Source organism: Rhineura floridana, chromosome 17, assembly GCF_030035675.1.
Source record: "Rhineura floridana isolate rRhiFlo1 chromosome 17, rRhiFlo1.hap2, whole genome shotgun sequence".
Lineage (NCBI taxonomy): Eukaryota > Metazoa > Chordata > Lepidosauria > Squamata > Rhineuridae > Rhineura > Rhineura floridana.
In genome coordinates this window covers 28,468,044-28,489,831 of record NC_084496.1, presented here as the reverse complement: position 1 = coordinate 28,489,831, position 21,788 = coordinate 28,468,044, and the positions used below count along the sequence as shown (strand labels likewise).

Genomic DNA, 21,788 nt, shown 5'->3' with positions numbered 1-21,788 from the left:
TTTCATGGTAAGCGGTATTCAGAGGGGGGTTCACCATTGCCTCCCTCTGGGGTTAGTCCTCCCCAGCTGGGTAGGGCCTGCTCAGCTTTCCACAGCTGCACAAGCCAACCCCTTCCTTGTCTGCAACTGCCAGCTGGGGGGCAACTGGGCTCCTTGGGACTCTGCAGCTTGCCCACGGCTGCACAGGTGGCAGGGCCCGTAACCCTGAGCCCCTCACTGTGGGGGTGATCTTTAGCTGGCCCTTGACACCCAGGAGACACGAGTGGGGATTTGAACTCACAGACTCTGGACTCCCAGCCAGTGCTATACCAACTATTTAAAAGCGCAAGATTCCACAATGTAGAGTTAGATGATGAAACATAATAGGGCAATCTTGTTTACATGGAAGGCTGCTCCTTTTATCCTCGCAGCAGCCTTGTGAGGCAGGTTAGGCTGTCTGGCCCAAGGTCACCTAGTGAGGTTTATGGCTGAGGAGGAATTTGAACTTGGGTCTTCCGCCCCCTCCCCCAGTCACAGGCTGACACTCTTAACCATAATAGTTCCCCCGTGTGGGCTGCTGGTGGTTACTGTTCTAGATGGTACTTTGTTAATTCTGGGCAGCTGAAGATCCAGTGATCGCATGCATGCGTGACTGAGGCATGATGTTTATGTTGGGCAGAAACTGTCAGGAAGCCACAAGGTCCTGGTGGAAATGCAAGATGATGTACTGGAGCTCATGAAGTCTGCCATCAAAGAATACCCCGCTTCCAAGGTAAAGCTTGATGAATTCTTTGGAGTATTTTTGTGAGGATGTTGCTCTATTCCTTTCCACAACCCTTACAAAGAAAAAACCAAAGTTTGCATTCCAACTCCTATCCAACTTCTTTGCTCACAGGAGTACCTTAGTCGAATCCAGGAAATTCTGAACTCCACCGAAATCAACCTGCAACACTTGACTGCTTTGGTGGACTGTCGGAGTCTGCATTTGGTGAGTACCAAAGGGCAGGAAAACCAGGAAATAACTTGGTGTTGTGGCTATAGGGCTGTGATATGAAATGGTGGGATATGATGTGCTCTGAAAGGATAGAACGTAGGCAATCTGCTGCTCTTGCAAGGAAACTAGGAGTTGTACCCACTGTATGAATGGAGATGGACTGCCTTCAAGTCAACCCCACGAATAGGGCTTTCATGGTAAGCAGTATTCAGAGGGGGTTTGCCATTGCCTTCCTCTGAGGCTGAGAGGCAATGACTGGCCTAAGGTCACTCAGTGAGCTTCATGGCTGTGTGGGGATTTGAACCCTGGTCTTCTGGGTTGCAGTCCAGCACCTTAACCACTAAGTTAAAGTCACTCAGCAGTATACTTTTTTCACTGGTGACATGTTTTGCACCAATGGGCCATTGTTGTGCGAGAGAATGCATAAGCAGGTTGCTGGTAATTTTGTTGCTCAGTAAATAGCGCAATCTCTTATGCTAGCTTGTTGTGCAACTGTTGCATTGGATTCTTCTGCTGCACAACATTAAAATTCTTGTCTGCTAGTGCAAGAGCCCTTGCGCTTAGCAGACAGAGAGTGCTGGATGCAACCCAAGGCAGCTTGTACCATCTTGAGCTTCACCATGCAGTGTTGGGGTTTGAACACCATGGGTGACACGTACTATCAAATGAGCTGCGTCTGGTGGCCTTCATATCAGAGGAAAAGAGCAAGCTGGCAACCCATTTTTTCCTTGGCTGCAAAGATACACTGATACAATTTGATAATGATTCTGTGTAAAGCTGAAAGGACATGAAGGCAGGGCAGCAGCACACGTGGATAATGATGTACTTCTCTGTGACTGATTTTCAAAAGCCAGAGCTAGAGGAAAAAGCATGCATCTCCTAGCTTCCTTCATTCAAGTGTGCATAGCTTGTAACTTTAATGATGCTTAAGGGTGCTTAGGGGTACCTTATATGTTAGCTCTGTAATCCTTACAACAACTGTGCAAAGTATTTTGTTCCTGAACACTGCAAATGGGTATCATTGAGGCTGAGGAAGAGCAGCTTGCCTAAGACCACCTAGTTGGGTCCTTAGCAGAGATGAGACTTGAACCAACATCCTGGTTCACTGCTTAGCCTCTTGGCCACTACGCTACAATAGCTCTCAATATATACCTGCGTGTTGACCTTAATGTATTTGTCTCTGTATAGAGCATTAGGATGCAAAGTGAACATTTAATGCTTGTTAAAGTCCTGTCATCTCTGATTTCCTTTGGGATATCTCCATGTGATCCCTACAAAATAGAAATAGATATGATTGATAAATTATTGCTGTAGCCAAGTACAAGTACAACAATCCGGTTTTAGGTCCAGTTTTGGCACTGAAACAGCCTTGATCGCCCTGTATGATGACCTTTGTCAGGAGAGGGACAGAGGGAGTGTGACTCTGTTGATTCTCCTTGATCTCTCAGTGGCGTTTGATACCATCGACCATGGTATCTCTGGGGAGACTCGCGGAGTTGGGAGTTGGGGGCACTTCTTGGCAGTGGTTCTGCTCCTACTTAGCGGATCATCACCAGAAGGTAGTGCTTGGGGAACATTGCTCGACACCCTGGACTCTCCATTGTGGAGTCCCTCAGGGGTCGGTTTTGTCCCCCATGCTTTTTAACATCTACATGCAGCCTCTGGGTGCGGTCATCAGGAGGTTTGGAGTGCGTTGCCATCAGTACGCTGATGACACGCAGCTCTATTTCTCCTTTTCACCTTCTTCAGGTGAGGCTGTTGATGTGCTAAACCGCTGCCTGACCGCGATAATGGACTGGATGAGAGCTAATAAACTGAAACTCAATCCAGACAAGACTGAAACACTGTTGGTGAGCTCTTTCCCTGCCCGGATGGTGGATGTTCATCCTGTTCTAGATGGGGTTACACTCCCCTTGAAAGAACAGGTTCGTAGTTTGGGGGTCCTTTTTGACCCTTCCTTGTCGCTTGAGGCTCAAGTGGCCTCGGTGGCTCGGAATGCATTTTACCATCTTCGTTTAGTAGCCCAACTACGCCCCTATCTGGACAGCGACGATCTCGCTTCAGTTGTTCACGCCCTGGTAACTTCTAGACTGGATTACTGTAATGCACTCTACGTAGGGCTGCCCTTGAAGACAGTTCGGAAACTTCAGCTGGTGCAAAACGCGGCAGCCAAGCTATTGACGAGGACCAATCGGTCTGCGCATATAACACCTGTCCTGGCCCGTTTGCACTGTCTACCTATTTGTTTCCGAGCCAGATTCAAGGTGCTGGTTTTGACCTATAAAGCCTTACACGGTGTGGGACCACAGTACCTTGTGGAATGCCTCTCCCGCTATGAACCTACCCGTTCACTTCGTTCAGTATCTAAGGCCCTCCTCCGGGTACCATCTCACCAGGATGCCCGGAGGATTGTTACCAGATCTAGGGCCTTTTCTGTAGTGGCCCCCGAATTGTGGAACAGCTTACCTGAAGAGATACGCCTGGCGCCTACGGTGCTTTCTTTTAGGCACCAGGTTAAGACCTGGCTGTACTCCCAGGCTTTTTAATCTTTTTAATGTTAATGTTTATGTCTACGCTTTATTTTAATATTGTTGTTGATATATGTGATTGATTTTATTATAATATTGTATTTTTAATCTGTTTTGTACACCGCCCAGAGAGCTACTAGCTATGGGCGGTCTAAAAATGAAACAAATAAAATAAATAAATAAATAAATGTATTACTGTAATATCCTCAAGAGCCCACAGGGTTTGAATTCCCCTTTTTCTTTATTCTTTTCTTGTTACTTATACTGTTGTTTGATTTTTACGTATAAATAAAAAAAACCTTAAATTTAAAAGTGAGCATTCAAAAAAAGAGGTTCGCTTGACAGCCCCACAAAAGTAAACCAAACACACAGTGTTTGATGTGTTGGCAGGATTGTGCAGACAGGAAACCAGGTGGCATTTCCTCAGTGTTGCTATGCATTATGAGCTTGAAAATGTTATATTTCTCTCCTTTTAGGATTACATACAAGCTCTGACAGGCTTCTGCTATGATGGTGTGGAAGGGCTTATTTACCTGGTCCTCTTCTCCTTTGTCACTGCCCTCATGTTCAGTTCCATAGTGTGCAGCGTCCCCCACACTTGGCAGCAAAAGAGGTATGCACACAAAGAGAGGGAATGCTGGTGCCTCACATTTGGACTGTTTTATTTTGCTTATTAAAATATTTATATCTCTCACTTCTGGTGCAAAAGTACCACTCACAACTGACAACATTTGAAAATTTCACTTGTATAAAAACAACAATATATAAAACACTGTATTTATTTGTTTAGACAATTTTATATACTGCTCAATATTTTTAGAAAAAAATCTCTAAGCAGTTTACAGATCTCTAAGCGACATATCAACAAAAGAAATGGGTCAGCAGCCATAGCTCAGTGGAAGAGCAATCGCTTTGCATGCAGAAGGTCCCAGTTTCAAGGGCTGGGAATGTCCCCTGTCTGAAACCCTGAAGAGCTTCTTGAAGAGTTAGTGGAAACCACTTTGAGGGGAAAATTACTCCGATCCTTGTTGACTTTGATGCCACAGTTGATTCAGGCTTGCTGGAGCACTGTCAAATTACAGGTTGTGGGATCAGTTTCAGTTGTTGCAGCCCAAAGATGCAGACGAGAAACTCGCAGCAGTGAAGCTATGTAACCAGTAACCTAAAACAACGATTTCATTGAATAGGCTTGCTTAAACAGAAGTGTTTTAATTGGGCGTTGCAATAAATCCCGTGAAGGCACCTGCCTCATGTCAATAAGCAGGGAGTTCCAAAGTGTAGGTGCTATCACACTAAAAGAATAATTTCTTGCAAGTGCAGAATGAGTATTATGTGGCACCTGCAACAGTGCCAGTTCCACAAATAGAAACAGTCAAGTGGGCACATATGGGGTAAGGTGATCCTGCAAGAAAACTGGTCCCAAGGTGTTAAGTGTTATATACCAATAGTAACATCTTGAACTTGGCTTGGTAACAAATTGGCAACCAGTGCAGATCCCTGAGCAGAGGTGTTATATGCTGACAGGGTCTTATCCCCATCAGCAATCTGGCTGCAGGATTCTGCACCAATTGCAGTTTCCAGGTCAAGTGCAAGGGAAGCCCTACATAGAGTGTGTTTCAGTAATTCAGTCTCAAATCACCAATGCCTGAGCTACTATTATTATGTATTATAGACGTGTTTCCTGCCCTGGACTCTTCCAGGAGGAAGGGCAGGATATAGATGGAATAAATAAATAAGCAGTACAGCCCTAGATGGATCAATGGACTGATTCGCATAAGGCAGCTTCCTATTTTCCTATGTATAAAAACATTATCTTCTCCATATTCCAAAAGTCTTTCTGAATAAAGAAAGCCTTCAACAACCCGTAAAAAACCACAAGGGAGAGAGCCAGCTGTGTATTCACAAGGCAAGGCATTCCAGAATCTGATAGAGCTACTGAGGAGGCCATGACTCTCTCATGCCACTGAGACATCTTTCTCCCCTAGGTGGGACACACAGAAAGGCCTCTCCTTCAGATTTTAGGGAGCAAGCAGAATGATATGGGGGAGGGAAGTCTCTAAGATATCCTGGACTTGCATTTAAAGCTTTAAAGGTAATTGTCAACCCTTGGAATTGTGCCCAGACGCACACTGGTAAGCAGTGCAGCTGTTGCTGGATTGCTGTAACATGATCCCATCCACCATCATCCTTTCAGCTGTATTCTGGACCAGCTGAAGATTCTTCAGAGGTAGCCTCACATAGCCCATGTTACAATGGCCTGGATGTTATTAAGGCATGGCCAAGTCTGACCTTCTCAGGAATGGGCACAGCTGGTGTACCAGTCTCAGCTGGCCAAGGACACACCTGTCCATAACTGCCACTTGGTCACCCAGGTATAAGGCTGAGTCCGGGAGCACCCCCAGACTGTGAACTTCATGCTTTGAGGGGAGTACTATCCAACGTGGAACATGTTGAATCCCTATTCTAGAGTCCCCTTTCTGACCAGGAAAGTTCCATAGTTCCTGTATTTGGATTAAGCCTTCATGTTTTACTCCTCATCAAGCCCATATAGCCTCCAGGCAGTGATTCCAGCTGCTTCTTTGGTATTAGATGAAAAAGAGAAATAGAGTTGTGTATCGTCTGCATATTGGTATTCCAGAAACAGAAAAAGAGGCTGGCAGCTCTATGTGACTTGTGCAATCTACCTAAGCAATGTGCTGCAGGGTGCAAGGTGAAACTCTGGAAGAAACTGGAGAAATGGGGCAAGAAGGAAACGTTGTCTTGACTGTATACGCAGCAATTATTTAGATTTTGGTCTAAAACCATCTGCTAAGTCATCCCAAACAAGAATTATTAGCCTCAACTCCTGGCCACCCAATGGTACAACTCAAGATGCTACATTTAAGGGAGGTGGAACTCCTTTCTGACCTCAGTGAACTGCAAAATATGCATTAAAATAGAAATGTCTCAACAATGTGGGAAGGACTGACTGACTGACATGGGAGAGTAAGTCTTCCTGAGTGTTTAGAATTGTGTTTTTTTTCTTCCCCTAAAGCAATTTAAGAGACCCATAAAATGTTTACATTACAGGCTTCCATATGAAGTGCCGTGTTACTGCCCCATAAGTCCTGTTGTTCAGCAAAAGTTCACTTGCACCTTCTGGCACACATTTCATGTATGCAGATGGCAGCGACCGTTTCCCCAATCACTCTCGGAGTGTGATGGAACTAGCATGTCTTATATCTGGGAGAGTTATTGGGTCACACCAATAAACTGCTAATGATCAATGCTCAGGTGGAGTTTTGCTGGCACCGTGGTCTTTTCCCCCTCTTCCTTCCCTCAGATGTACAAAAGCCATGCAGCAATCCTGCCAGTCACTTAAGGGTTGCCAAGTATTGCATGCTTTGGACCCCACCCTTGTTTGTGACCTGTCTTGCATGAGCTTTTCTTGTGATTTTGCTGCCTATTGGTTTGTCTTGAAGTCTGCATTTATTTTTTATATTACAAAGCTGTTTTGATAGAGCTACTCAGATTGTTGTACAAAACCACAAATATGAGGGAAACATTTCCCTTGTTTAGCATATCAGGTGTAAGCACAAATATGAAACCCCGGGGTGACCAGTTAGGAAAAATAGAGGATAGAAAAAAGGTAGGTTAGGATCTGCTGGTAGGTTTCTGGATGATTTGCAGTAGAATGGCTTGACTTTCAATAATTTTAACAATGACCCACTTAAAAAAAAAGCAAAAACCAAAAAATTAGCCATGGCTGGCCTTGTGCTAATCAGCTGTTTCTAAGCCTCAGGGTGCCTTCTCTGTAAAATAGGGGGTTTAATTGGTTATTTTTGACCAAGTCTTTGTATAGCTCTGCTAGTCACTTTTGAGTTTTGTGTTAGGCTCTTTGGAATGTAGCAACTTGGATATAGGCTGGTACTTTGTTTATGCGGGCTACCCCAATGTAGGGTTCCTGAGATGTGGTAGGTAATTGGCCTCAACTCCTGAGCCACCGTTTGGTGTCTGTCCCTGCCTCAGCCATTATTTTGGTCCAGGTTCCAGTCAGTAGACGTTGTAGTAAACAAACACAAAGTAGATCCTTTAAGTTTAAAGATTGCCTGTCCTGATATAAACCGTTCCTGAGAGTTTTCAGTAGTCGTTAACAATGGAATGTGTCAGTCTTCTGACATGTAAAAAAGTGACTGTGTATATGTGGCCTGCCCCTTACCCCACTGTCTTAATATTATACTGGCCCCTTAGATCAATTATGCATTCAGAAACTCTTGGATCATGCTGTGTTCATTTCCAGCCTATATTGCAACCTTTCCCAAACTGATGCCTTCCAGCTGGTTTAGACTGCAGCTCCCATCAGCCCCAGCTAGCATGGAGCGCACCAGCTTCTGGAAGCCTGCGTTATTGGTTCTGTGTTATCTGGCAGGCTCTGTGGGAAGAAATGCGATGGCCTTAGAAAGCCCAGACGGCAGTTGTGGGAGGTCTGAATCATCCTGTTCTCTGGCAGGAGGTGGTTGCTGTAAGAAATAAGCTGTTGCCCTACAAAACTGCCCTGTATGACTACACAGAAGCATGGGGACTGGGGGGGGAGAGGATAATGAGAAGGAATGCCATATGTGTGATCTGGTTTACTTTGGAGCAGCCCCAGAGAGAAACTTTGGTGCCCTCCCCTCTGCAGGAGCTCAGATGATGATGGAGAGGATGAATCCACTGCTCAAGGGAACAGGCAAACACATGACAACTTGTACAGGGTGCACATGCCTAGTCTTTACAGCTGTGGGAGCAGCTACGGTAGCGAGACCAGCATTCCGGCAGCAGCGCACACAGTCAGCAATGCTCCTGTCACAGAATACATGTGAGTAGATGGTGCTCAGTGGTGAATAAAGTTATGTGCATCCACAGGGCCACAGCCTCAGTCCCTGGCATCTCCTCTGAAAAGGATACCTGACTAACGTGGCTGCGAATGGCCTGTCTCTGTGACCTTGATTGTGTGTGTGTGTGTGTGATTACCAGTCAGATTAGATGGCAGTACTGAGCTGGATGAATCCATGGTCTGACTTGGTGCAAGGCCGCTTTGCATGTTTGCAAGGAGGAGATGAATGGGGAGGGAAGCTGCGTTCTGCAGCTTTCTGTATTTGAGTAGTTAGTTTAAAAGCTAATTGTTGGAAACAAATGAAAGCAGTTACTACTGGAGAACCAAAAAAAGAGTTGTTTGTGACTAAATCTGCAAGCCATCTTGTTTATTTCATTCTGAAAGTATTGAAAGAGTAAATGGATATTTGTGGAGCTTAATGGGAAGGTCTTCTTGGTCCTTGGGATCACTTTCGAGGAGCAAGTAAGAGTGCAGGGAGCTTAATTGCTGTGTGCTTAAAGCAGGGGTGGGGAGCCTCAGGCTCTGGGAGCCAAGCGCTGCCCTTCAGGACTCTCCACCTCATCCTCAGAGTTCTTCCTGGGCCACACCCCTTGCTGGCTCTGCTTTGCCCACTGTGTGCTTTTCCCTGGCTGGAAGGCAGCCTTGAACTCTGATCATGCCTCTTGCTTGTCTGGTGGGGGATAGAGAGGGGCGTATGAATGCGCACAGAAGTTAGCGTACTGTACAGAGGTAATCCTTACATTCATTGCTCCACCCGCTTTGTCATGTGGCCCTTGGGAGAGTGCCCAAAACGGAATGCTGCTCTTGGGCTGAAAAAAGTTCCACATCTCAGGTTTAAAGGATTTCTCTTCCTCCCCCCCCCCAATCTCTGTAATGGAAGAAATGGAAGCTCCTGCACGAACTTTAAGAATATGGACTGAGATAATTCCTTACCCAGAGTTAAGTCAGAATAATATACAGATTTTGGCAGTGGCAGGAACTTTGGACTGGCAGATGATGTGCCTGTTTGGACATATCCATAGGGCTAGGACTCTTCATGGGGGTGGTAGATCTCTTGCCAGTCTAGTGTAGAGCCAAGGGAATAATGAACTTAAGCTAGGATGGCTCTTGCCTGTTAGGACTCAGCTCGCACGTTACTTGTTTGTGTACAAGATTCTAAGACCAGTGAATGTAGCCACAATTTTATGACTCTTCCAAAATTGTTGTACACTAAAAAGTGAGTGACCCTTTCACGCTTTACTCTTTCCCCCCTTCCTCTCAGGAGCCAGAATGCAAATTTCCAGAACCCCCGCTGTGAGAATACGCCTTTGATTGGCCGAGAGTCTCCACCTCCCTCTGTAAGTCTCTTTTAATTACTGCTTTGAAGGGTAAAACAAATCTGCTTTGGACATGCATGTAGTCAGTTCCTATGTACTCCTTCGTGAAGAAGCATCTATTTAAAATTTAAAAATTGAGCGCTTCCGGCAGCCAAGAGCAGGATCTACTACACACACATGTACATGAATACAGCCTGTCTTCTGGTAAAATGTCTAGGTTCCTTTTTATAAAGGAAAGCAAAAATGCATGTTGCTTTGAACATTGGAGCTGTGTATACAGAGAGGAATCTTTAGAAGAATTCTGCTAATAAGTGTACAGGTATCTTCTCGCCATAAGTAACTCCTGGTTTGATATTAACACTGAATCCTTCTCCAACATCCGCCTTGAAGGGAATCAGAAAAAGCATACAGGCCTGTGATTTTAGGGGGCTCCATCTTCTGGTATTTGTATTTTTTTTCTTTCATGTATCTAATCTTCAGAATAAAAATGCCTTTCATGGGAGGTTTTGATTGGCCTGCAAGCTGTTTCAGGCTCAGCATTGTTTTATTTACTGCTTAGTTTCTTTCGTTTCAACCTTGTACCATCCTGCAATATGTCAGCCTTCACAGTGGTGAATTGATGGTGTGTTTCAGCACCCAGCTGGGATATGAGTAACATAAATCCATCTTCTTCTTTTACAAAAAAAGGTTGCCTGATCTCCTCTCGTGGAAGTGCCTTCAGCCTTCCCTGAAAGCGTATACATCATCAAAGCTAAAAGAAAAGCAACAAGAATTTTAGAAGAGCAAATCTGCACTGCCAGCCCAATTTATTACCTTGACCAGTTCTCAGCAACAAACTTCAGTATTTCCGCACCCCTCCCCCTTTCTTAGCCTTTATTTATATATTTATTGTGTTTTATTTCAGAGCACGTTCAGTTTCTCTCAGCCAAGATGTGAGCTTTCCAGAGGAAGTGCACATTCACATTGTTGGAAATGATTACTGTTTTGATTGGGAGTGTGGTGGTGGTATTGGTATATGTTGCTGCAAACACTTTGCTCCCTTAATACTGCATGCTAGATCTGATAATCTTACATACCTGCAGAGCATAACTTGGCCAAGACAAAGAGTTCTGCTTGCCATAAAGCTCTTTCATTCATTCATTTGGCAAAGGGAATCTTGATTTTCCATGGAAGTAAGAGTCACCTGTTGCTATCAGTGGCCTTAATTGCATTTCGAGCACCAAAGCAAGGGAGCTGATAATAGGGGTGATGGGAACAGAACTGTTGAGGGTGTGGGATGGGCAGAGTGTCTCCTATCTGAACATATGTGAAGACAGGAGAGCACCATCCCAACAAAGTAAGGAAAGAGAAGGTTACCCTAAGTACATCTGAACTGATACTTGCAAAGAGGATGGCTTCAGAGGGGTTCCTGCTTTTTGAGTTGAAAAAGAAAAAGAAAGTCATGTTCTCGCCTGTAAAAAAAATAAGTGAAGAGTTCCTTTTGTGCATGTAGCAGGCAGCTACCTAAGCTATGCAGTTAAGTCCATTTCAAACAAGAAACAAGATCCATATGAACAGGATTTAAGCCCTCTTTCTGAGCTATGCAGCCCATTGGTCTTGTCCGGCTAAGACCCAAATCCACAGCCTTAGGAAATGTAGTACCATCTTTTACTCACTTTGGCCATGACTGGGGGGAGGGTAAGGAATCTGCAAATAGGACATGCCCAAAATAGCTTATTGTATAGTCCAGACTTGTCCTTTGTTTTTTTTATAATGTCACAGCTTCTGTTGTGGAAACCAAGGCAAAACTGCTCCTGGAACAGGAGTTGTCTCCTTCATTGTTTGTCTGTTCCCTCCTCTTGTTTCCTCCTCCTCCTTGCTCCAGAGTCTATTCCCATAGGATGGTAGTGCCCTCCCTTGTCATTGACATACACGCCACAGCGTTTCACTGGCTTGCACTGTGTTTTTCATGCACGTTGAGGCTGCACTCTCTCTTTTTCTCTCTTTCCTGCATCATCACAGTTGTATTTGGCTGCCATGGACAGTAGCAGCCATATGAGCTGGCAGTTTAAGCCCTCGGACAGTGCTCGGACGTACTGGTAACAGCACCCGCAAAATCGAACAGGTACTGAAATAAGGTCCTTCTTGCTGAACTCCCACCAACCCACCCACCCCCTGCCATCCCTGCACTTATTTCCCCAGGCCAATGCCAAAGTGTTCACATTCCTTCTCCCTGCACTTCCCACCCTACCCGCTTCCTGCCCAGGGCTTATGGTAGCTGGCCCTGCCCTGGTGCTTACTAATGGAGAAATGTCGACATCATTCCTTGGCAAAGCTTCCTGTGGTCTTTGTGGCAGTCAGTCAGTCAGTCACACCTCTCAGAGATGAACAGAATCACAAGAGTTTTGTCATCAAGTGGAGTCTCTTCTTCTCTAACTAGGCCTCAAATTTGGGTGCTGCCGAGGACCTGAAACTAAAAAGGTTGCACTTGTTAACAGTTGGATTTCCACATGTAAGAATCTAGTTTAGCTAACTTGTACATATCAAAGCTGTCTCAATGAAAAACCTGTTTGTCTCCCCTTGGACTCTCAGTGAATCTCTTTTACTTTGAATCATAGTCGATGCTGTGGAACACACTCTTTAAAAATAAAAAGGCATAAAACTGCTATGAAAGCTCCCGCTAACAAAGTTTTAATCCAAAGCTCTTCAGTTCTGGCCACTGCATGTTTTGAAATAGCCTCCTAGCAGCGTTGCACATACGGCCTTCCCCCTTTCAAAAATGTTTGCTAGCAGAGTTTCACAGGAAGATCACTACCCATGTTCCAGTTCAAAAACAGTTTCCCCCCTGGCTTTTAGAAGCTAGTTGTAGAGTTTCCTATACTAATATGTTATCCCTTAACAGTTGGGTGTAACAAGTAAACACAGTTGTTGCCATACATTGCTTTCTTCTTCCTATGATGTTAGGTGGCAAGAATCATTAAAAAAAATCCTGTAGAATCTTAAAAGGAAAGGGACATAGACAGTTTGGTGATAAGAGCACCAGCTTTCTATGGCAATGGCTCCAAATTAAATTCCTGGCATCCCCACCTGAGAAAAGCAGAGGGCTGTAGCTCACTGTTACTGCACGTGCTTTTTTCAGTCCCCAGCATCTCCAGTTAGAACTGGGAAAGGCCCCTGCTGGAAACTGTTGAGAACCGCTTCAACTCCATGTAGATAATACTGTGCTAAATGGACCGATGATGTGACTTGGTGTGAAGTAGTTTCCTATGTTCGTAACAAAAGCATTGCAAGTAGCACAGCCGGGAAATTCCTGAGGCCTCAGATATTGGCAGCCAGTAGCCGTAGGCAGCCCTGGGCTAGGTAGACCAGTGGTCTGACTTAAGTACAAAGTAGCGTCATATGTTCGTCGTTTGTGAACTCATTGCCCTAGTCATTTTGAGGAGAGTCATGTGCAATACTGAATCCCAGAGCTAGATATTTGTGCTGAGCTTAATCCAGTGCAGTTTCCCCCTTTAAAACTAAATAACCAATGAACCTTCACCCTTATCTATTGAAAAAAACAGAAAAATGCCTGCACTGGCTGTCGTGCAAGTTCTTATTTTGTTTTTTCCGTTTGGGTTGGTTGGTTCGTTTGGCCCATTAGCCACAGTTTGTATCCCTGTTCCTACACCTGTTTGTATACATCAAGCTGTTACTCCTCCACATCACCCGTTCCTGCTGGGGCTTTTGCGCTGCCATCCTGCGCTGGCTTCCATTCTCTGGTGTCAGTTGCCTGATCTTCATCCTTGTCACTACCTTGCCATTGTCTTGCTGTGCTTGTGGGTTTCTTGAGAGGAACAACCTTGACTAGGTGCACTCCATCAAGTGCATGAATGGGGATGTGTGTGTGTCATTCGATGCATGTTGCTTGTGCGCTCCAGTATGCCACTGTGTTTCCCTCTCTTGTAAGCAGTCTTGCATTGGCGTTGCTTGGGCAACCAAGTCTTGGCATAGCGTTTAATGCAGTTGTCCATTGCATTGTGTATTTTTAAATGTTCTATATTGCAAACTTTGTATTTCAGGCTTTTTTTTCTGGGATAAAATTTGACAGTTTTATAGTGCAGAATTTACCTCATAAAATTAGAGCACTATCTGAATTTTAAAAATAACACAAGTTACACTTAATGCTTAAAATTAATTAAGCAGTATATAACTACCTTAAATAAATGAATGTATACATAAAAATCAGGGGGCCTATTTTGCATTTCAGTGGGAGTGGGCATAAAGCTTTCTGGTGTGACCATAAACAAGTCTAAAATGCATAATCAATTTAGCAAGTTTATCAAAGCACGTCAAGCATTCACCCTATTTCATGTGTGAAGCAAAATGCTTGTTCCTTGTGGTAGATAGGCCTGCAATTATTTATAACAATACCTTTATAACCTGTGAGCTAACAAGAAATGTAGGCATAATCACACGGGTTTTGTAAGGGGGTGGAAGAAACCGCCCTCCCTACCCCTGAATAAAATGTCTGTGATCCTTCTCCCCCACCCCCAAACTTGGTTTCAGTTAGGGTATGTTGTAGTATATCTGTGGTGGTTCTGTTGGACAGAGCCTTTGAATTTCCAATCCAGACATCCCATGTGGTTCTGTTATTCTTTTTTGTTTTGCGTTCCAAGGAAAAGCTCCCATAAGAGGTTGGCATCTCAGGGACTGGCAGGGGGAAGGGTTAGATTCTTTGCCAGGGGGAACGGTCAGGTTTAACATTTTACAGAACAAGCCAGGATCAAAACCAGCTGGAACAAACACACAAAAAAGGAGAGAGCTGCAACTATTAGTCTTGTTCCCAACATGTTTTGAAAATGTTTATTATTTTATGTTTAGTCCTACATAAAACTGCTCAAAAAAGCTTTCTGTTGCAGGTGATGCAGATAGGTTTGGGCCAACCATTTGTCTGCTCAAGATCCACCTTCCCCCCTACATCTGCAGAGGGGAGGTGGTCCCCACAAAAAACAAAAAGGAAAGGAAAAGAAGGAAATGGAGCAGTGGGTTTTGTCTTAATTGTGAAACATCCCTTGGAACATGTGAGCACAGGTTTTTGCCATGATTGTTCAAAAGATCAGCAAAGTCCCTAAAATGTATTTAACAATCTGTCACCTGAGCTCTCCATTGCGAACATGCTTAGTGCAGACAAGATGCATATTCCAGCCGCTCCAAATGTGTATACGTTGACTGCAACATTAAGCACCAAACAGACTGGACATGAATATTTTGTCTTATGTGTAAGTTCAGTAGCTGAAGGAGCCAAGCGTTATCAGCAAAATATTGTACTTCTGTGTGGTTTATGGCAGTTGCAAGATATTAAAGTTACCAGCATATATATCGACAGTGTAATTCAGGTGAGGAATTAAATACAATCATTCTTAGAAATATTAATTGCCCACATAAGTTGGTTGAGAGGCTAAAAGAGAGGGAGAATAATGTACACACACCCTTGAGCTCCTTGGAGGAAGGATGTAATAAAAGTGTAATAAATGTAAGATTTGATACTTCCGTCAAGGGAACTGTGAAGGCAAACTTTTTATCTGTGCAGCATAACTTTTCTTTAGACAGATGAGAACCAAAGGAGTCTGTCTTAGTGAGAACAGCACAAATATTCACTGGGAGGTATACATCTAATTAAATTTGGAAGACCAGCCAGGTTGTCAATAAGTCATCTGTAGCGAAAGATCTGACTGACTGTGATGGCTGCGTACATGGGCCTGTGGAAGATGGCTGCCATCTGAAATGCAACTGAATCATTGGTTTTATCTCCTTTCTCTAATGTAAACAGATGCCTGTTCTGGCTGTCTCTTCCCCGTTTTACAATTTGACCTGGTGCATACATCAAAAATAAATGTAGCAATGTCCACCTAGCTCTCTGTCAACTTGTTCTGTACCTCTTAGTACACACCAAGATTTCACACTGGCCCTTAAAAAAAAAATTAAAACAAACTTAACATTCCATTATGAATTATCTTGCATATTTTATCACCTCTGTGTTGCCTGTTGCCCTGTAAGGGGTACTTCTGGAGCAACTGCAACAACCTTGAGAACAGGACATGATTAACAGTTATAGCTGAGCATGACCCTATCCCAGAAGAACATCTGTCTTTCTAGTAAATGCAGGTGTTAATCTTATTGAGGAAGGTGCTGCAATATCCCAAGTGGAAGTATTCTAGTAGAAGCTCTAAGTATAATGATTTGAAGAGATTTCCATCTTTCTAGGCCTGTGTTGAGGACGCAGGCTTGCAGTGGAATCCTATCTGTGTTTACTCAGAAGTAAATCTCATTTCACTCAATGATATTTATTCTCAAGTGTTTGAGCATACCATCACAACTTGAGTCTGTCACCGTGCTTTTAGTATGCTGGCTCAGTGGTTCAGCAAGCTAAACTGACTTGATCACTACTGTAACACGCTCTACGTGGGGCCGCCTTTGAAGACTGTTCGGAAACTTAAACTGGTACAAAGAGCTGCAGCCAGAGTATTAACAGGGGCTGGTTACAGGGAACATACAACTCCCTTGTTACAACAGCTCCACTGGCTGCCAGTTTGTTTCCGGTCACAATTCAAAGTGCTGGTTTTGACCTTTAAAGCCCTATACGGCCCAGGTCCAGGCTATCTGTCAGACCGTATCTCCCTATACGAGCCTGCCTGGGCCCTGAGATCTTCAGGAGAGGCCCTTCTCTCAGTCCCAACACCCTCGCAAGTGCCATTGGTCGGGACGCAAGATAGGGCCTTCTTGGTGGCTGCTCCTAAGTTCTGGAACTCCCTTCCTAGGGAGGCACGAATGGCCCCCTCCTTGCCATCCTTCCGTCGGCAAGTAAAGACTTTTTTATTCCGACAGGCTTTTGGGATAGAAGGTGTTTGGGATTGGGCTTTACAAGGCTTGTTTTAATGTTTTATATTATTATCTGTATTATTTTAAATTGTTTTTAGATTTTTAAGTGCCTTTTATGGTTTTAAGGTTGTGCATAGTTTAATTGCATTTTAATTGTATGTTTTTCTATGTTTTTAACTACACGTAGTTTTATTTGTAAGCCACCCTGAGTTCCAGTTTGGAAAAAGGGCGGGGTAAAAATAAAGTTTCATTTCAATTCAATTCACTGCCAAGGAGTGAAATGGTGAATTTGGGACAATGCCAAGATGGCTGTATTGAAGAAACTTACTTCCTTGGGAGACACTTTTACTTTTATTAAATTTTATTTGTATCGTGCCTTTTCTTCCACAACCAGCCTCTTATCAGGCCCAAGGTGTTTTGTTGCATTAGATGACAGAAACCCAGGGTTGTGTGTCCTCCCCCAACGCCTCTTCCTCACCTCGTACCAATTATTACAGCAATTCCTTGGCCCAGCATTATACTCCAGCATGGGCCTAGTTTAGCTGTGGATTTTCAGTGGTCCTTTCCTGGACAGCCACATTTTGCAATAAATAATGTGTCCTTGAATTTTCCGTGTTTTCTCATAGTAGACACACGCATATAAACACACACACACACATGACTCTTCCTTTCTCTGCATGGCTGAAAGAGGAAATCTGTTAAGCCAAATTTCTCATTTGTAAGTTGGATACTTTTTCTCCTTACTATCGAAGCAGGGAGCCCTTGGACTGAGCGCTGCAACTATTTTGTAATGGGTATATCACTCGTGGCTTGTCTCCATTACTGATGTAGATTGCTTTTATACCAGGGTAACTGTCAAGGTTTCCTCCCCAAAGAATAATGGGAATTACAGTTTGGTGAAAGTGCCAAGAATCCTCTGTTGGAGAACTCCAGCTGCCTCCTTCCATATCTGACATGCAACTATAGCTTTTTGGGAAGGAGTGACACTTAAATTGGTTTAAAATTGTAGTGTAGATAAGCTTCTCTGTATGGCAGCAGTAGCAGCCTGTAGATTTGCCATGCACATATCCTTCCACCAACCCTTTTTCTACATCCAGGAGCCTTGGTTTTTGGCATCTGGCATTGCCTTGGTAAGTCTTTTGTTGAGGAGTCTGAAAGGATAAGTAACCATTCGATAAATAACTGCAAATCTGAGTGCATCAAGCAATCCTTGGGTCTTAAGTTCTTCTTGCTAATCACTCTGAATTGATATACCTCCTTTTGTGTGTGTTTTTTCTCTTTCTCCAGTACACCTCCAGCATGAGAGCCAAATACCTCGCCACCAACCAGCCTCGGCCGGACTCTGGCAGTGTGCATTAAAAACTAGAATGTGGTTTAAGTAAAAAATGGAACAAAACGTGCCAACTGCTGCCATCCTTCGTTGTCCTTGCAGAACAACCCTGTTTTTTTCCTGCCCTGAATCCAGCTCAGTTGTTTTCCTTGCTTCTCTACACCTTTGGCCTGGTACATGTGCACTTGGGGTGGAAGCTTATTACTGATTAAGGCTCTGTTTACTTGCACCTGTGTGTGTATGAGTGGAGAGAGAGAGAGACAAGGGCATGCGTACACATGTAGGAGGCTCACCAGTTCACCCTTTTTGCCCTGCTATCTGTGGGATCAGCTTTGGTCGACAGCCAATTGGGAAATTCCAAGCCGTCTGCCATCTTCTCTTCCGGGCCTCTTTCTGATTCATAGAGGATGAAAACGGTGTCATGAGTCAAGCCTAGAAGAAGCGGAGCGTCTTACAGAAGCACTATGTATGTGACACATTAATCTAAAGAAGCAGTCTTTAATGCGCACACCGTCATAAAGTTCATGTGACCCAGCTCTTTCAGTACATTTCTCGTCTCTGTGCTACTCTAGAGAAGCATTTCCTCCTTCCAGGATCAACAAGTCTCCCACTTGGAATACGGGAGGCCACTTCTTCCTTCCACTTTAGAAAAGAAGGCCTGCTGATTCAATCGTCCTCTTCTGTGGCTATTGGATACTTCCAGTACAGGTTTACTTCTCTCACTTTAGGCCCAGGTACAAACTCCTGGGGAGAAATAGGGGGCTTCCTGCACCAGCTACCACATGTGTGCACATACTGTACACACACACATGTATGCATGGACTCGCATTGGTTGTGCTGAATTTTTCCATTCCGCTGTGTCATTATACCGTCTCAGCAATCGGCAGACATCCTTTCACGTTGATGTAGAGACGTGAAGCTGGAGCCAGCATTCCTTCTGGTGCCAAAATATTTCAGGAAAATATTTAAGGAGCATTGGGCGGCAGGGGAAGCATCTAGTCTCTGCAGTCACCCACCTGGCATGAGTCTAACGTACAAAAAGAGCAAACAAAGTGTGCCAGCACTAAGGGGGTTCGATGCGAATGCTTTTGCTTTCCTCTGGCAAATAGACTTACTGGTTGTTCTGAGTGTTGGGATATATACAAGATGCAAGATCTTGGAAGCACTGAATTTAGATACAGACCTCTGGAAGCTCCATACTCAATCTTGAGTTTTACGCTGCTCCTTTGTCTCAGATTTGGAAAGCAAATACATTGTGAATGTCAGAACAGGTTTAATGTTTGCTTTTTTCCTTTAGCCCATCATGCTAACCTCTCACCTTGGTTACACAAAGCACATGCGGCCAGTTCCAGTTGCCTCTTAATATGTTGTGCGTGGACAGCAAAGATCAGTGGCCCATTGAGAAAGCTCACAATTAATGCTTGCCTGCACCAATCCCATAATTGGTGCTCTATTTGAATAAGAACCATTCTGGGGGGAGGGGAATAATGGAAAATATTCAACAGGGAAGGCTTTTTTCACTTTTAATGCTTTGATTTTTCAATACTGTGTACTCCTACAAGAAGTGGCTAGAGAGAGAGAGAGTAAAATTCCTTCCAATGTCAGCTGAGATACTACTTAGTTGCTACTTAGCGTGGCACCTTTGTTGTCAGAACTTGGGAGTTCTCATTGAAGCTAATGTAGAACTTGTGAGTTTGGACCATGTAGTCAGTCTAGCATTCTTCCCTTTGCTCATGACAGTATTACAGAATTCTTCCGGACTTGCAATCCATATCTCTGTCTCCCTTTGGCTTTTTGCCAAGGCAAGGGCTGCGTCAATGCCTTTCTGTTATGTTTCTGCACCTGCAAGGGAAAGGTTTCTATGCCTTCCCCTTGTAAATAGGTTGTTTCCTTCTCCCCTCCTTCCCAAGCCACTAGTGCAAAGAGAGGAGAATAGAGTAGGTAAGTGCTGTCCATACTGATTCTAACAAAGCAACCAATAATTACATTACAGTAACCACTGTGAGAATTACCTTCCTCCAAGGCATAGCCACCACTTACGCTCTGAAGACGAAGTAACAACTGGGCACACTAGTGGATCACAAACTGCCAAATGAAGATGTGCTTGGTATCTTGGAGTGGATTTCTAGAAGGCGACCATATGGAGAAATGTGATGCTATAAAGGCAAGCGGCAAGGTCTCTGAATACTGCATGGATTCAATCTGGGGCCTCTAGACTTGACATGACATTTTTTCATCTTCCATCATGTCACGGCACCCAGCTGTCTCATTGCATGCAATGCAGGACCTTGGTATAAGTCTTTACTAATGTGGGCAAGACTTAACTTGGCTTTTAATCAATTTTTTAAAAAAACAAAACCAAACAATATGGATTCCTGGGTGATGCCAGCAGCACATGAAGATTTCCCAGGGCTAGGGTAAATGGGCCTACTTCAGAAAAAGAACTGTGTGTGGTCATTTGCACTGGCACGAGGAGAAGTGCACGCAGTGGTGGCCTGCAAGTGAAGTAACTGCGTGTAGTCTCTTGTGCAAGCCCAGAGCATCTGTAGTTGCAGCATGTATGTGGGAATAGGCTTCTCAGGAGTTGTCAGCGTCTTTGGTTCTTCACCCCTCCCCACCCCACCTTCCAGGCCAGCTTCTAAACAGACTGATTCCAAAGTGGTGACTGGCAGGTTTTGTCTCTTAGATGGCTTGGGTGCCTATCAGGACTCTTAAGCATCTTTGGTATAGCAAAAGACTTTATTTTTCTCTGACCTAATTTGTATTTTGAGTAATGTGATGGAAAATCTCAACACTATATTGCTTGGAATGGGTCCTGGCTGATTTTCTCAGCAACTCTCAAATCATTTCAAAACCATCACCCTAACTTTGACTGTGTACAAAGTTCCTGAAATTCTGGAGAAACAAGAGACTAATGTCTAGTACTGCTTGGGTAGAATCTAAATGAGACAGTGGTACATTGGAATAGGAGATTGGGGTGGTAAAGACTTTTCTTTCTCCTCACCCCCCCCCCAACCCCAGCACATTCATGGCCATCTGCTTGTCTGGTGTATTTTGATTGTGTCTTGTTCTCTCTTCCCCCCCCCCTCCACCCAGCATTGTCACAGCACTTTTTTTTACAACAGGAATTGTGAACCAAGAACCTTGTCAAGCACACAAACATCTCCACAATGTGAAATGTACATAGCGCATGTTGGACTCTCTTGTGTCCAGTGTTCAAGACTGCATTGTAATTGTTTTTTTAAAAAAGGAAACCGAATCAAGACTTGGCTGTGAATTTATTTTTTGCGTGTGTGCTGTCTTGGAAATAAGTGTAGTGTTTTGTATCCTGTATGTAATATTAGCTGACTCCATTTTGAGTTCTCTTTTGCTTATTAACAAAAAGGGTTCAGTGTAAGAACTTGACATTCATCCATGTATGCAGACCTGAGGAGTTAGATTCTCCTCTGTTGTTCCACCCCTTGTTAAAAAATACCACTAGAAACATACTTTAATTTCTTGCCTCGGGTATGGCCAGCTTAGCAGCGATGGAAGGAATACAACCGAGTAATGTGGACCTGCCCTTCTTGCACAGGGAAGGTCCAAAATTACCCAAGTCACACTGAGGACACGTTTCTTGTGTTTCATGGAAATTTGTGTGTATGTGTTAAGGGTACGATTTCCAGGAATAATTAATCTTGTGCACTAGGAATTCCTGCTCAGCACAGACGCATAGTATCACCTAGATATATTAGGGCCATACCGCTTGTGACTTACTAGTGCAACCTACCAAGGGGGCTCAGTAAGCCTCCGGGGGCATTTTGGTATTGCTGCCTGCTTGGGGCTACAGAAATGATAGTGCTGGTGCTCCTAGCAGTCTACTATTAAGTGGTTAGTGGGCCAGCTGCGCTCCACTTGAATCTGTGTATGCCTTGAGAAACTTGGTGCTGAACACAATTTAGAAACC

The 21,788-nt window shown here is 44.1% G+C and overlaps 1 protein-coding gene across 1 annotated transcript in view; it reads left to right on the top strand.

Moving 5' to 3' along the window:
* TTYH3 (tweety family member 3) overlaps positions 1–21,105 on the top strand; it is a 93,989-nt gene extending 72,884 nt beyond the window's left edge. The window contains exons 9-14 of the mRNA XM_061599331.1: positions 659–751; positions 875–967; positions 3,978–4,114; positions 8,162–8,338; positions 9,618–9,693; positions 17,800–21,105. Of these exons, the coding sequence (XP_061455315.1) occupies positions 659–751; positions 875–967; positions 3,978–4,114; positions 8,162–8,338; positions 9,618–9,693; positions 17,800–17,871 (648 nt within the window). The 3' untranslated portion in view covers positions 17,872–21,105. The remainder of the gene's footprint in view (positions 1–658; positions 752–874; positions 968–3,977; positions 4,115–8,161; positions 8,339–9,617; positions 9,694–17,799) is intronic.
* Positions 21,106–21,788: the final 683 nt, after the last annotated feature.